This window comes from Stigmatopora argus, chromosome 7 (assembly GCF_051989625.1).
Source record: "Stigmatopora argus isolate UIUO_Sarg chromosome 7, RoL_Sarg_1.0, whole genome shotgun sequence".
Taxonomy (NCBI): domain Eukaryota; kingdom Metazoa; phylum Chordata; class Actinopteri; order Syngnathiformes; family Syngnathidae; genus Stigmatopora; species Stigmatopora argus.
Genome location: NC_135393.1, coordinates 17675838 through 17691441, shown reverse-complemented (window position 1 = coordinate 17691441; position 15604 = coordinate 17675838). Strand labels below are relative to the sequence as shown.

General features: G+C 40.2%; 1 protein-coding gene across 1 annotated transcript; it reads left to right on the top strand.

Moving 5' to 3' along the window:
- The first annotated feature begins 24 nt into the window (after positions 1-24).
- Positions 25-15433, top strand: coro2aa (coronin 2Aa). Its single transcript, XM_077605931.1, has 12 exons — positions 25-199; positions 9886-10086; positions 10423-10539; positions 11039-11188; positions 11272-11451; positions 11533-11649; positions 12435-12539; positions 12606-12702; positions 12790-12902; positions 12967-13057; positions 13974-14140; positions 14224-15433. Exons 1-12 carry the CDS (start codon positions 185-187, stop codon positions 14359-14361), a joined length of 1491 nt encoding a protein of 496 aa, XP_077462057.1. The 5' UTR covers positions 25-184; the 3' UTR covers positions 14362-15433.
- The last annotated feature ends 171 nt before the right edge of the window (positions 15434-15604 follow it).

The following is a 15604-nucleotide window of genomic DNA, read 5'->3' as shown; positions in this document are numbered from 1 at the left end:
CCTCCCTCCCTCCGGGCTCTTCCCTCCTCATCCTCCCCCGCCTGGTACGCTAAGCTTCCCCCGACTCCTCAGCGCGTAGCACCGCCGAGCACCGGGGATGACACCGGCTCTCCGCTAGAAGGGAATCCGCTTTCCACGGTGCCATCCGCGGGAGGGGCGGCCGCTGTCCTCCGCTGTCCGCCGCATGACCGTCACAAAGGTGAGTATACTTACTCGTACTCCTCCGCCGTGTTTGTCGACGAAGACGACATCTTGGCAGCTGTTACGAAGCACTTTAGTCAAGGCGAACCGGGCGGAACACGTGCACCTGCCAACTTTAAACGAAGCCCGTTATATTTTTAGAAATATAATCTGAGGATAAATGATGTCCAAGAGTAGGAGCACGTTGGTTAAAGGCAAACTAAAGTGTTTTGAGGTTGCTAGCCAGCCATTTTTGGCTGCTGAGATAACATTTCACTTTTTATATGTTGAGGTGGGGGGCAAGGTGATATCAGGCCATCGTTGGACCTCAATATTTTGTCATTAAACTGGCAGAAATTGAATTGTAACTTAATCATTTGAATGATAAAGTTACACAAATCTTACTTTGGCTTAAGAATCTTGAAATTGTTTTGATAACACTGAAGTTTAGGTAAGGGTTGGTTATAACCCGTTCAGGCAAATGCACATTTCTCTTAAGCATATATTTATTTATTCAGCACTTTTTAAGCAGTAATAAGACTTTTTTTCTTCGTAATTTTTACGTGTTTAGTACATTCTTGTAGACCTTGGCACTCAAAATTGTGACTATTTTGACATTTTGCATTCAATTGTAGCATTGGTGTTGTCAACATGTTATCTGTGATGGGTGATAAAATATGTATTTGCAAATTAAAAACATAAAGTGAGAGTGATTGAATACAAGAATGCAAAAAAACGTTATTTAAAAAAGCTATGAGTAATAAACAAATCTAAAGATTTAATTTAAAAAATAAAATTTCCATCCAAATATTATTTATTTATATATATACACACCTTACATGACTTAACATAACTTAACCTTCTGTCTGCCATTGACACCAATGGATGTCCATTCCTATTAATGGGGCGGGGCTAAAAGCAATTGAGTTTAGTTGATTAGACTATATACGGTTAAAAAAATAAAACAGGATAGGGATCTCCCCATACATTACTTCATTCATTTCCTCTACCGCTTAACCTCAAAACGTTCACGGGGGTGCTGGAGCCTATCCCAGATGCCTTCCACCCAGGTTAAAAAATTGAGCGCCTCATTAACCAACGTAAACAAATGTTTACATTTACTTGCTCGCCGAGGTCATACCACCGCACGTTAATTCCATCCATTCTCTTCGATACATTAATTCATTCATTTCCTCTACCGCTTAACCTCAAAACGTTCACAGGGGTGCTGGAGCCTATCCCAGATGCCTTCCACCCACGTTAAAAAATTGAGCGCCTCATTAACCAACGTAAAAAAATGTTTGTTTACATTTACTTGCTCGCCGAGGTCATACCGCCGCACGTTAATTCCATCCATTCTCTCCACGCCACGGGGGCGGGGTTGTTTTCCGCCACACCGCTAGCGGGGCAGATGCTTAACGGCCCCCCGTTGTGCGTCCCCCCCATCTCGCCTCACGCCCACAAATCCCAAAAACAAAAGAACGAACCACGTCGCCGTGTAATGACCCGACGCTAATGATGGGAGGAGCTAGCTTTCCACGTTTTCCCTCATTTTAACTCCGCCCCTCACCAAAACCGCACCTGTCGAGTTGGCCGACTTGTAGAATTGAACCTTGACCTTACGTAAAAGCCACTCGACCTTTGACCTTCTGTTCCAAGCTTCTGGGGCCGAAATCCAAGCTAGCGAAAAGTCGTACGCGGGCATCCGTTGGAACACGTTCGTCAAAGAGTGTTAGACAAGCTTCACCCTGAGTCAGGACATTTTTTTACCGACCAGTGCCGACATGTCTTCTTTTTTTTGCAATAAATGAGTCAAAAGGTGTTAGGACACTCTCGGTATTCCAATTCTATCGTCAGGCCGGCCCATCCCGGCCGCCAATCGCACGACATCCGCCAAAACTGGGCTGTCAACGCACTTTACGTTCTCAAACTTTGTCCAAACTATGACGTGTGTCTGTAGCTATGTAGCGAAGGAAAAAAAACAATACTACAGATATCTCCGTCTTGTCAAAATGTCAGACATTCCATCGCGAACTGTAATTTTCACATTTTGGGGATGTGTTAACAGTACGTAGACGTAAAAGTAAGTACTGATTTAACTTCGGAATCTGTTAGCATGGCATTTTGATTGATATGTTCATAAAACGACAAATAAATTATTTTTAATTCAATTTAGGGGCCCGCATTTTCTTCTCTAAGGTCCTCTTTCGACCAAAATAATCCATTAATAGGACATGTGTCAAAGTGGCGGCCCGGGGGCCAAATCTGGCCCACCGCATCATTTTGTGTGGCCCGAGAAAGTAAATCATGAGTGCCGACTTTCTGTTTTAGGATCAAATTAAAATGAAGAGTATAGATGTATATTACATTTCCTCACTTTCCCCCTTTTAAATCAATAATTGTAATTTTTTAATCATTTTTTTCTGTGTTTTTAGTTCAAAAATCATTTAGTAAAATCTAAAAATATATTTAAAAAAAGCTAAAATAAACATTGTTTTAGATCTATAAAAAACGGAATATTCAGGGCTTTTAATCCAGTTCTTTTAAAACGTTTATAAAAAAAATAATCTAAATATATCTAAAATGGTCCGGCCCACGTGAAATCAAGTTGACGTTAAAGCGACCCGTGAACCAACCCGAGTCCGACACCCCTGATTTATAGCACGATGACGATATCTAAGGGTTGGTGGCATAACAATTGGAACCAATAACGAGCATCATGTCATAAAAATTCCAATAATTATATTTATTGGGGAAGTCCCAATCGCAAATAATGCAATGCTATCTTCATTTTCTTGACTTTTACATTAATGCTGTTTAAAAAACAAAATAATCTTTGTTTTGCAAAGTTCATTTGACTCGTGTAAATATAGATATGTACAGTCATACCTCTACTTATGAAATTAATTGGTTCCAAAAAAAAAAATCATAACTTGAAAATTTAGTAAGTAGAAGTGTACTTTATATGTAAAATCTCTCATTCGTTCCACGGTCCTCACACAACTACCAACTAAACCCTTAAAAATTGGTCAAAGTGTCCCAATTTTGTATAAAAAAATGTGAGGAAACACACAAAAATGAGAGAAAATTATAAGGAAATCATTTATTTATGTCTTAAAATATATAAAGCATATGAAAATGTGCCTTATTCATCTACCTACATCATTTCAATGCCAGATTTGGATTCCAAATAATTTTATTCCCTTTTTTGATGCCACCCACGAGGTCATCTTCAACTTGACAGCTGTGCCAGTGCATTTGTAATAATCCGCCGCTGGGCCACGTGGCACGCATTGCCAGCGGATTACTGCAAATAAAAACAAAATAGTGTAAAGATTATCTCCCCTTTTTTTTCTGGATCGGGAAAAACCATGCTCAAATCGGATCTTCCGCCATTTTTCCCCTTATTCCGCGTTTGCTTTCTTTGACTTCGTTTGCCGTCCGTGGCGGCGAAACCCGATCTTTCGGCGCCGCCCGTTTTTTCCCGCTTAGAAGAACGTGATCCATGTTTGCGATCCCCGAGCGCCATTAGCGAAGCCGTTAGCCGCGGCTTCCTCTATGTGGAGTATCGCGGCACATTAATGCGTTTAGCTGATGGAGGAGATCTGATTAGCGTTCTGTGTTGTTTACCAACGAGGCCCGAGTCCGTGTACAAACCCACCAAGATAATCCCCGCCCTTGAGCCGCGGAAAGTGAAACTCACCTTGGCGACGGTCGCCATGGTTAGCTTTTAGCTAGATCATCCAAACGTGGATGGACGTTCAACGTCTAATTTGATTTTTGGGATTTTTCGGATTGCCTAAAGTGCGCTTTCTGTTGGGTTTAAGTCTGGGGATTGCCTTGGCAAATATAAACGTTCTCTGTCTGGTCACATCAAATTGTAAAATGTTTTGTTTATTTATTTTTTCTGTGGTTCGCGGGCCGCTTTAACGTCAACTTGATTTCACGTGGGCTGGACCATTTTAGATATAATATTTAGATTTTTTTTTTATATAAATAGATTAAAAGAACTGGATTAAAAGCCCTGAATATTCAGTGTTTTATCGATCTAAAACAATGTTTATTTGAGCTTTTTTTAAAATATATTTTTAGATTTTACAAAATGATTTTTGAACTAAAAACACAGAAAAAATAATGTAAGAAATTACAATTATTTATTTAAAAGGGAAAAAACAGGAAATGTAATATACATCTATACTCTGCATTTTAATTTGATCCTAAAACAGAAAGTCGACACTCATGATTTACTTTCCCGGGACGCACAAAATGATGTGGCGGGCCAGATTTGGCCCCCGGGCCGCCACTTTGACACGTGGTGTAGACTCATTGGCTGACATTTTTTTTCAGCCACGTTGAGATCATGCATACGTCATCTCGGCTAGTGCTGCACGGGCACGCTAAGCGTAGGTAACTGGCGGGCGTAGCGATGACATCACGCTGACATGTTGTACTTTGGCCGTCAAAATGATGGAACGAACGGACGCGGCCTTTCATTTCAGAACTGGAATTCCTCAGTTTGGAGTTTCGTCACGTCTGGGGAAATGGGTCGCAAATGTTGGCAAAAATGGCCGTCAGGTGTCCCGATGGAATCTTTTTGGATGTGAGTCATTATCCTCACAAGTGTCTCGGGGGTGCTGGGTCACGTTTACCTTTGTGTTCCGGGTTTTTTTCATACTGCGCGTATCGGATCCTAATCGGATCCCAGTCGATCCCAATCTGGATCCCAATCTGGATCCCAATCTGGATCCCAATCTGGATCCCAATCTGGATCCCAATCTGGATCCCAATCTGGATCCCAATCTGGATCCCAATCTGGATCCCAGTCGGATCCCACTATGGATCCCACTATGGATCCCACTATGGATCCCAATATGGATCCCAGTCTGATCCCACTATGGATCACAATTGAACTGATTCTTTCTGAATCCTTTCCCATATGGCTTTCCAATGACCCCGCTGACCCCCACGCTCTAAACGGATTGGACGTCCCTCACCGTCGCTGGTAGCCAATGGGTTAAAAGTGCAAAGAGCGTGATTTTTTTTCTCCGCCTAATGCCCCCCCCCCCTCTCTGTGAGGGAGTGTACTCAGCGGTCTCGCCTCTACTTGTTCACACACGCACTGAACGTGAAGGCGAGCGCGTCTCCATGAGGCGGCGGTGGACGTCCTGGAGAAATAGTCCATGTCCGCTCCCCCTTCCCCCTTAAGGACATACTGACTGACCGGCCTTCCCGCTGAGCTCCCTCTCCCCCCTTCCCTACTCCGGTCAGGGTGAGTTTCTCCTCGCTCGCTTTCGTGGCAGGTCGATGTTGGGATTTTTGGTCGATCTTGGGGAAGTCAAAGGCGCTGGTGCCAACTTGGGTATTCCTGAAGGGGGGCTTGGTGCTCAAGATGGAACGCCGTAGTGAGGGTGACTATGTCGAGTTTTGCTCGTTGGTTGGGAGATGGCTTAGAAAGGGGACTTTTTGGAAGGGGGCTTAGAAGTTTAGCGGGGACTACTTGCATGGTGTCATTTGGAAATGTTAGTTTTATTTGTTCGACCGCGCTTGGTTTGAAATAGGGCTGCCTACCATGGAGTAACTGACTAACTGCTCCAGAATAAAGTTTTCGGTCGTTAGGTTGAATCGAAATAAAGACTAAATGAACAAACAAACAAACAATATATATATATATATATATATATATATATATATATATATATATATATATATATATATATATATATATATATATATATATATATATATATATATAATGGTTTCCTTTTTAAGAAAAAAAAAGTTCAGATGAACATTTTTGAAATCTAAAAAGCAGAATATTTAGGTTGTTTTTTTTTACCCCAAAATATATTTTATTAATCTAAACTTTAGAAAAATTAAGAAAAAAAAATGTTGACACATTTTTAAAATATCAATATTCAATGTTTTCCCTTTGACTTAAAGCAAAGAAAATATTTAATATTTCCCTTTTTGAAATTAAAAAAATGTTTCTAAATTCATCAAAATTTCAAGAGAATATTTGCTCAAAAACAGTATTTGTACAAATTTTAATGTCTCTAAATAAGAATGAATAGAAATCTGTCCATTTCGATCCTCTGAAAATGACAAACACGCAGTCAGATCTATGTCATAGTACATAAAAAAGTGGCGTTATCATGTCGCCATCCTAAAACGCACGCCCTACTACGTTAATCATTACATCTTTCAATGTAAGAAAAAAAAAGACGTTATCTGATCATGGACAAAAAAAAGATGGACGCCACCGGTTATTCATTTATGAGCAAACGCTGCCTGACGGCTTCAAAACGCTCATAAAAGGCATTTGTAAAACGTCAAAACATCTCGTTTTGCCCGTACGAGACGCAACATTTTGCCCAAAATTTTGACACAAACTTGCATTTTTTTTTGTCGACCTGGCAGTGAACTTCGCACCAATCACGAGATGGTAAACAAACAATGTTTGGGTGTGTCGTGACCTTTACGTGACCTTAAAAATGGTGAAATGTCAAATATCTTATATAGATTAATTGGGACTAGACACAATATGAAATCCATTTTGTTGCAAGTGATGGCCATATTGAAGAGCTTAATCTTTAAAAAAAAAACATTTTATTTTTTTATTCAAAATTAATGATACCCAAGTAGACAATGTGGTTTGGGCCGCTTCCTGTGGATTCTGACTCAATTCCGGGTCATGTCTTGTTAGTTTTGGATTCCTGGGTGACTTATTATTTCTTCTGGGTCACTTCCTGTTGATTCTGGCTAAATTCAATTTCATGTCCTGTCACTTTTGGATTCCTGAGTCTTTTATTTTTTTATTCTGGGTCACTTCCTGTTTCTTTTATAGTCGTCCGCCCCGTTCAGGTCACTTCCTGTTGAATTCCAGGTCATGTCATGAGCCATTTACCACATTTACATTCACCTTGTATTCATTATGGAACAATTTCATGTTGATTTTTGCGTATTTCTGGTTGACTTTTGCAATTCTGTTGATAAATAACTGCTAGATTTTTAATGAAAATGAAACAGTAGCCATCGATTCAGGTTTGTTTCCTGCCTTGGTGCCCATAGTTAGCTCAGTTAGGCTCCACCCACCTCAGGCGTGGTGGCCAACCACGGAAAGGCGAGTTCTTGATGTGGGTTAGCCCAATGTAAGCGCGCTACGTTTAGCTAACCGTGTTGACATCACATGTAAACTTTGAACTCTCGCCGACTGTTTGGCCAAGAGAGGAGTGGCGACATTATGACTTACTATTTAAAAAAAAATGGAGAAGAAGAAAAGCACGCTCAAAAACGTTGTGGAATCGATGAACATTCGCATCTCGGGTTTATTTTGGGACTTTTTTGATCTGCGTGTAAAAATAGCCACCTTGGTGTTTTATTTATTTTTTGTCATTGGGCTCTCATATGGGCCCAGTGCTGAGAAACTTGCTCTAGTTTTATCATTAGAACCTGAATTTTTAGGCATGTAAATGTAGATTTTTTTTTATTATAAATGGATTAAAAAAAGTGGATTAAAAGCCCGGAATATTCAGTTTTTTATAGATCTAAAACAATGTTTATTTTAGTTTTGTTATTTATATTTTTAGATTTTACAAAATGATTTTTGAACTAAAAACACAGAAAAAATGGATTAAAAAATGACAATTATTGATTTAAAAGGGGGAAAATCAGGAAATTTAATATACATTCATACTCTTCATTTTAATTCGATCCTAAAACAGAAAGTCGGCACTCATGATTTACTTTCCCGGGCCACACAAAATGATGCGGAGGGCCAGATTTGGCCCCCCGGCCGCCACTTTGACAGTTGTCGGTCAGAGATTGGTTGAATGGTCGCCGTGATGAAGTATATGAGAAGCAATGTAACATATTTATTATTGAGAATGGAGGCCCAAATGTTTTTATCACTGTCTCTCTGTCTTGTTATGGTGATTTATATTTATATATATATATATATATATATATATATATATATATATATATATATATATATATATATATATATATATATATATGTATATATATATATATATATATGTATATATATATATATATGTATATATATATATATATATATATGTATATATATATATATATATATTTTTTTTTTTTTTTTTTTTGATTGGGTGGAATGATTTTCTCTGTCACTGCCTTTTTTTGTCTGACCCACTTTCAATTTCATATTCCAGCTCGTCACGTCATAAACCGAACGACTCTTCATTGCCGTTTTCTATTGAGCCAAACCGCCGCCGGTTTCAACTATGCAGAGGCAAACCGTTCCGCCCGACGCCGAATTCCGCCGCGAATAATCGCAAACTTAAACCTTTTGTCAGGGCGCGCTTACCTGACAGTTGAAAAAGGGGTGGAGTCACTCGGATGGATTGACCCGTGGCCATATTCAAATAATGGCGTCTTAGTTTACTAGGCTTATTTACCTCCTGTTCCGGAATACGTAAACAAAACAAAACAAAACTGCCACTCCACCTAATTCGCTAACAGCCAGGATCACGTTTACCTGGACGGCTTTTCCCCGTGGCAGCTTGGACGGGGGTGCGGGGGGACATTCCAACATCTCAATGGCCGCCCGAGGGCGATGGGGCATAGAGGAGAGTGTAAACCGAGACGTCGCCGTGTCGCTAGTCTCTTCCTCACTCTGAAATCAAGGTGAAAGTGTCACCGTAGCCTTCTAATTCAAATAAATTGGACGTCTAGGACTGTCAATGGCAGCCAGGGAAGTAAAAAAAAATGAAAGTTGTTCTTCCTCTGGCCAAGATGCACCCTCACACCAATGTGTATATTTCTGGGAGGTTGCTAGCTTTGTTCCATGTTAGCGGAGGTGTCTGCTTGCTAGCTTTCTTCCATGTTAGCGGCTGCTTCATGTCAAGGTCTTGAGGTCTTGTCCATCAAAAGCTCCTTTAAAATTTATTAATCATGAGCAAGCAGCAGGCTAGCAGACGCGATGGCTGGAGAGTTTCGGTCCCAGTGGACCCACCGGACTCACTTATCTTGGGGGGGGCGTTGAATATCTGGTTGGCCACGCCCCAAACACTCGCTTCAGTACTCGTGGACTTGGAAATGTCTTGTCGGGATTGCCACGCCCATGTTCTCCGCTTGCTACCAGAACTGGGCACTGAATTAAAAAAATATATATATTTTTATTTTTTTTAAATAGGGGTGACCTTACTTTGCATTTTTTTGTTTATCGTGGCCTTGTCTTTTTGAGGGATTACTGCATAGGTGTCAAAGTGTTGGCCCGGGGGCCAAATCTGGCCCGCCACATCATTTTGTGCGTCCCGGGAAAGTAAATCATGAGTGTCGACTTTCTGTTTTAGGATCAAATTAAAATGAAGAGTATAGATATATATTAAATTTCCTGATTTTCCCCCTTTTAAATTAATAATTGTCATTTTTTAATCCATTTTTTCTGTGTTTTTAGTTCAAAAATCATTTTGTAAAATCTAAAAATATATATAAAAAAGCTAAAATAAACATTGTTTTAGATCTATAAAAAACGCAATATTCGGGGCTTTTAATCCAGTTCTTTTAATCCATTTATAAAAAAAAAATCTAAATATTATATCTAAAATGGTCCGGCCCACATGAAATTGAGTTGACGTTAATCCGGCCCGCGGACCAACCCGAGTTTGATACCCTTGGATTACTGTATTGCTACAGTATATTGATACTGGATACTGTTTTTTTCAGATGTCATGGCGTCCTCAGTACCGCAGCTCCAAGTTCCGGCACGTGTACGGCAAGGCGGCCGGCAAGGAGAACTGCTACGACGGCGTGCCCATCACGCGCAGCGTCCAGGACAACAACTTCTGTGCCGTCAACCCGCGATTCCTCGCCGTCATCACCGAGTGCTCCGGGGGCGGGGCTTTCTTGGTCATCCCCCTCCATCACGTGAGTCACCCGAAACTCGCTTGAATCACACATTTGCCTCTTTTTCTCGTTGTATATGAAATTTATTTGTATATTTATATTTTATATATAATGTATATATTTTTTTGTATTTTTAAATTGTATTTAATTTAATAAAAAAATGTATTTAATGTAATACAAAAAATGTATTTCATTTAATTTGTAATTTTTTTTAGTATTTAATTTAAAATATATATATTTAATTTATTTTTTTAAAAATATTTTTGTATTTAATTTAATTAAAAAAAAAATGTATTTAATTTTATTTTATTTTTAAATTATTATTTTTAAAATTTCTCCTGATCTTGTTTCCCCCAGACGGGTAAAGTGGACCCTCACCACGCGCGAGTGTCGGGCCACAAGGGCAACGTCCTGGACGTCAAATGGAATCCCTTCAACGACTACTGCGTGGCTTCCTGCTCCGAGGACGCCACGGTTTGTACGCACGCACCCGCGTCCGAAACGGCGCTCTAGCCTCGACACGAGGAGGAGGGATCGTTTGTGCTTCCAGGAGGCGCCCCACGCATTCCTCAGGAACGCAATCATCGCCTTTTAACTCCGCTTCAAAATAACAGGGAATAGCCTTGAGTGAAAAATATTGGACGTCCATTCCCGTCAATGGCAGACAATGACTTGATTGAATTCCTAAGTTTTTACGAGCGACACAACTCAAAAAAGAGTCGAGGGTAGAAAATATGGTGTAAATGTTTGGCTCCCTCTAGTGGCGCGCAAATTCAACACCAGTTCTGATGTGAGTTGAAGTGTAAAATAATAGGATTTTTGATTACAATTATTGATTTAAAAGGAGGACAAAATCAGGAAATGTAATATACATCTATACTCCGGCACCCCCGCGACCCTGACGAGAATAAGCAGTAGAGTAAAATGAATGGCAAAAAGTCCACCCATGACATTTGGACTTGTTTACGTGCAGGTTAAAGTATGGGAGATCCCTCCTCACGGACTCCTGAAGAACATGACCACGCCTTGGAAGGAGCTGCAGGGCCACAGCCGGCGGGTGGGCCTCATCGAGTGGCACCCCACCGCCAACAACGTCCTCTTCAGCACGGCGTACGACTACAAGGTCGGCGCCCGCCGTCTGAGGCCAACCCCGCCCCCGCCCGGCCACACCTGACCGACGCCCATCCGGCGGCTCTCCTCCTCCAGGTGATGATCTGGAACCTGGACTGCCCGGAGCAGGTGATCAAGAACCCGGCGAAGACCATCGGCCACCACGCCGACGTGGTCCTGTCCATGTCCTTCAACGCCGACGCCAGCCTCTTGGCCACCACCTGCAAGGACAGGAAGCTGCGACTGATGGAGCCGCGATCGGGGGTTCTGCTGCAGGTGAGCCTTCGCCGAGGGGGGTGCGGCCAGCCAGGTCGGGGCCCCGCCCCTCTGACAGCCGGTACGCCGCTCGGTCGTCAGGAAGGCAGCTGCAAGACGCACAAGTCCAGCAAGGTGCTGATTCTGGACAACGTCAACAAGCTGCTGACTTCGGGGACGTCCAGGTGGAACCATCGACAGGTTGCGCTCTGGGATCTGGTGAGGAAGTCCTTCCTCCTCTCACTCTTTACGGCCCTTATTTTGAAACAGCCATTTCCCTTTCCTGCTCATTTTTGCTGCTTTGACACTTTTCAATGCGTCTTTTCACGTTTAACCTCCGTTTTTTCTTCTAAACAAGATAACAGTTTAATTCTATTAGACCTACCCTTTACACCTGTTTTTTTAAATTGTTGTTACTTCCAGATTTATTTTACACTTTTTTGTTTTATTTTTCTAAACTTATCTTAAAACGGCATCCTACTTTTTTTTTTACTTCTATTGCTTTTTTTTGGTATATTTCTTTTTTTAAATTTCCCATCTTTTTTTCCCCCAACCCCAAAACATTTTATTTAATTTTCAACCAATTAATTCTTGTATATCTCCCACTTTACTCTACTTTATTTTCCCCCTTTACTGTTTAATTCCACTTAATTAGCCCATTCTATGTTCATTTACTTTAATCTTGTCCTTTTTTTTCTTTTGTACAATTTTAATACTTACCTTTGATGAATTTTATGACTTCATTGTTCCGCTCTCCGACCACAAAATTCCATAATCATCACAATAGTCATATCCTTTTGACCTTATTTATCATTTTTCCGCAAGAGACGTCCTTTCACAAAACTAAAAAAAAAGAAAAAAAAAATGCTCATAATCCAGATTTATGAAGCAGTCGTGAAGGTCACGTTGGATTTATTTTTCAACACTAAACGGTGAAATAACACAAGCCTGACACCTAGTGGACACACTTGAAAAAAACATAGACGCCAAATGTGTGTTTTTAGGATGACCTGTCAGTGCCTTTGTTGGAGGAAAACCTGGACGGTTCTTCGGGGTTCCTCTTCCCGTTCTACGACCCCGACACACACATGCTCTACCTGGCCGGAAAGGTGAGCTTTCCCGCCGTATTCTCCGGCCTATAGCGTGGCTTTTAATCCGTAACGGCGTTCCCCCAGGGCGACGGGAACATCCGATACTACGAGATGAGCTCGGAAAAGCCCTACATCCACTTCTTGACGGAGTACCGCTCCAATTTACCTCAGAAAGGGATGGGTGAGCCATTCTTTCCCGCAAAAACGCCACTTTTGTGTGTAAATCCAATCAAAAATTAGGACGCTAACCCGATGCTAACCTCTTTAGGCGTGATGCCAAAGCGAGGCCTGGACGTGAGCTTGTGCGAAGTCTTCCGTTTCTACAAACTGGTCACCATCAAGTCCCTCGTCGAGCCCCTGTCCATGATCGTGCCTCGCCGGGTGAGTCCACGTCACCCCCGGACGGAAGCTTTTACCGCCGCTTCACCTTTGCCGCCATTCGCAGTCGGAGACGTACCAGGAAGACATCTACCCCATGACGCCCGGCAACAGGCCCGCCTTGACGGCCCACGAGTGGTTCGGCGGCATGGACAAAGGTCGGCATTTAAATATTCATTCATTCATTTTCTAAAACCGCTTTATCCTCACAAGGGTCGCCAGGGGTGCTCAACCACGGGGCCACAGCCTTTAAGATGTAATTCATTTTATTTTCAATTTTTAGGGTCGATTAGATTAGATTACATTATATTACTTTAGATTACATTACATTAGATTACATTAGATTGCATTAAATTAGATTGCATTAAATTAGATTACATCACATTAGATTACATTACATTAGATTAGATTACATCAGATTAGATTACATTAGATTAGATTACATTAGATTGCATTACATTAGATTACATTACATTAGATTACAGTAGATTAGATTACAGTAGATTCGATTACATTAGATTAGATTACATCAGATTACATCAGATTACATTAGATTACATTACATTAGATTGCATTACATTAGATTACATTAGATTAGATTAAATTACATTAGATTGCATTACATTAGCTTGCATTACATTAGATTACATTACAGTAGATTAGATTACATTAGATTAGATTACATTAGATTACATTACAGTAGATTAGATTACAGTAGATTAGATTACATTATATTAGATTACATTAGATTACATTAGATTAGATTACATTAGATTATATTAGATTAGATTACATTAGATTAGATTGCATTACATTAGATTACATTACATTAGATTACATTACATTAGTGCTTTATTTCATCCTGTGTTCGGGAAATTTCTTTTTAGATATTTTGCACCGTATTTGTGGTTAACTGTGAAAGGGGAAAGTTTTGTGGCGACAATTTCACATTTTTTACGTGGTTGGAAGATGGCTACCGCGACCCTTGTGACGATAAGCAGTTCCGAAAATGAATGATTTAGGGGCCTTGAATGCAGGCTCCCGTAGGCATAACAGCGATTTGACCGGTCGCAGGCCCGGTCCTCATGTCGCTGAAGCCCGGCCGGCCGCCCGACGACCCGCCCGGCGACAGCGACAAAGGGCCTCACGCCACCCGTGAGCACCCATTCGCCGACGGCCCACCGGCCGAGAACGGCGGCGACGACTTCTCCCTCCGCTCGCCGCCCAGGACGGAAAACGAGGTAAGGACGACGGATGAGACGTTCCTTGACGCTTAGGTCCACCATTTAAAAAAAAAAAAAAAATCTTTCTACTTTGTCGGCAGCTTCGCGTCAAATTCCACAAACAGCAGGAGGAGATCCGGCGCCTACTGGAACTTCTCCAGCAACGAGACGTGCACATTAAGCAACTGGAGCTTCAGATCAACAACATGAAAAACACGCAGTGCAACTCTTCGCTGTGAAAACTTTACTTTTCAAAGCGCATCAGGTGATGTAAGTACACGCAGGGATTTTTTTGGTTTTTTTTCACCAACGCGCTTTGGCCTCGTTGTCCGCCATTGACGGCAATGGACGTCCAATCCAGTTGGATAGAATATTTCTGTCCAATCTTTTTGCGATTAATACGATTTTTCCCTTTAAATATTTTTGGGGGGGATTCATAAATGTGAAAAATTGGACGTGTAGTGCCGTTAATGGCAGAGAATGACTAAATAATTCACTTTTTTTTTTTTATAATGCAGCTATGCAACTTTTACAATTTTTTAAAGAGCTTTTAATGAGCACCAAAAAGATGCGTGATTGTAAACTTTTTATTTTCTGAAAAGTACACTGAAAAGAAAAAATGTTTTTTTTTTGTAATTATAAAATTCTCCATGGCCTTTTTGTTGTAATTATTAGAATTTCTAATTTTTAAATATTTTTTACAAAAATGAAATATCCTTTTGGAATTTGTAATTTATTACTTTTATTTCATTTTTAAGGATATGAATCATTTCTATTCTTGATATAAAAAAGGGATTTTTTTGAATCTCGTAAATATAAATTTCTCCAATATTTTAAACAAAAATTATGTCAATAAATAAAAAATAAATAATTGCCGACATTTTTCCTCTTACAAATCGGAGTCATTTCTCATTGTATATTTTCCGTGCAAATTGGCAAACGTGTATTTTAATATTCTTTTCAGTGTACTGGGATTGTTTTTTTTATTTTAATTTTTTTATATAATTTGAAATATTTTAACTCATTCGATGATGTTTTGCACACGAACAAAACCAAATGCTTTTATGCTCATCTATCGCTCTTATGTTGAAATCAGGAAGTCAAAACAAGCCACTCGACACGACGCGCAAAAGCGTACTTTACTCACGTTGAGTCATCGCGGATACAAAAAAAAAAATAATATATTTAAAATCCACCAATCAGCACCACTTGTCATGTCAGCTGGGCAAAATGTCTCGCACTCACACAAATGCATTATTGTTCACCTTATGTATATTAGGTATTAAAAATGTGTTTTCTAAAAAAAAAAAAGGTTTATTTCTCTTATTTAGACTCAATTGTACTTAAAGCACTTTTCGTGTGTTTATAGGTCACAAAAACTTTTAGGAATAATATGAAATTGGTTAATTTTCTTACCAAAAAACAAATTATATTAACTAATAAATGCATATTCACCTTTAGCTTCATCTCCTATTGGTAGAC

Excerpts from the sequence above, each read along its gene's own strand:
- coro2aa (XM_077605931.1), top strand. Across the intron at positions 11,189-11,271 it reads GCACGGCGTACGACTACAAG|GTGATGATCTGGAACCTGGA; the intron begins GTCGGCGCCCGC and ends CTCCTCCTCCAG. Across the intron at positions 11,650-12,434 it reads AGGTTGCGCTCTGGGATCTG|GATGACCTGTCAGTGCCTTT; the intron begins GTGAGGAAGTCC and ends GTGTGTTTTTAG.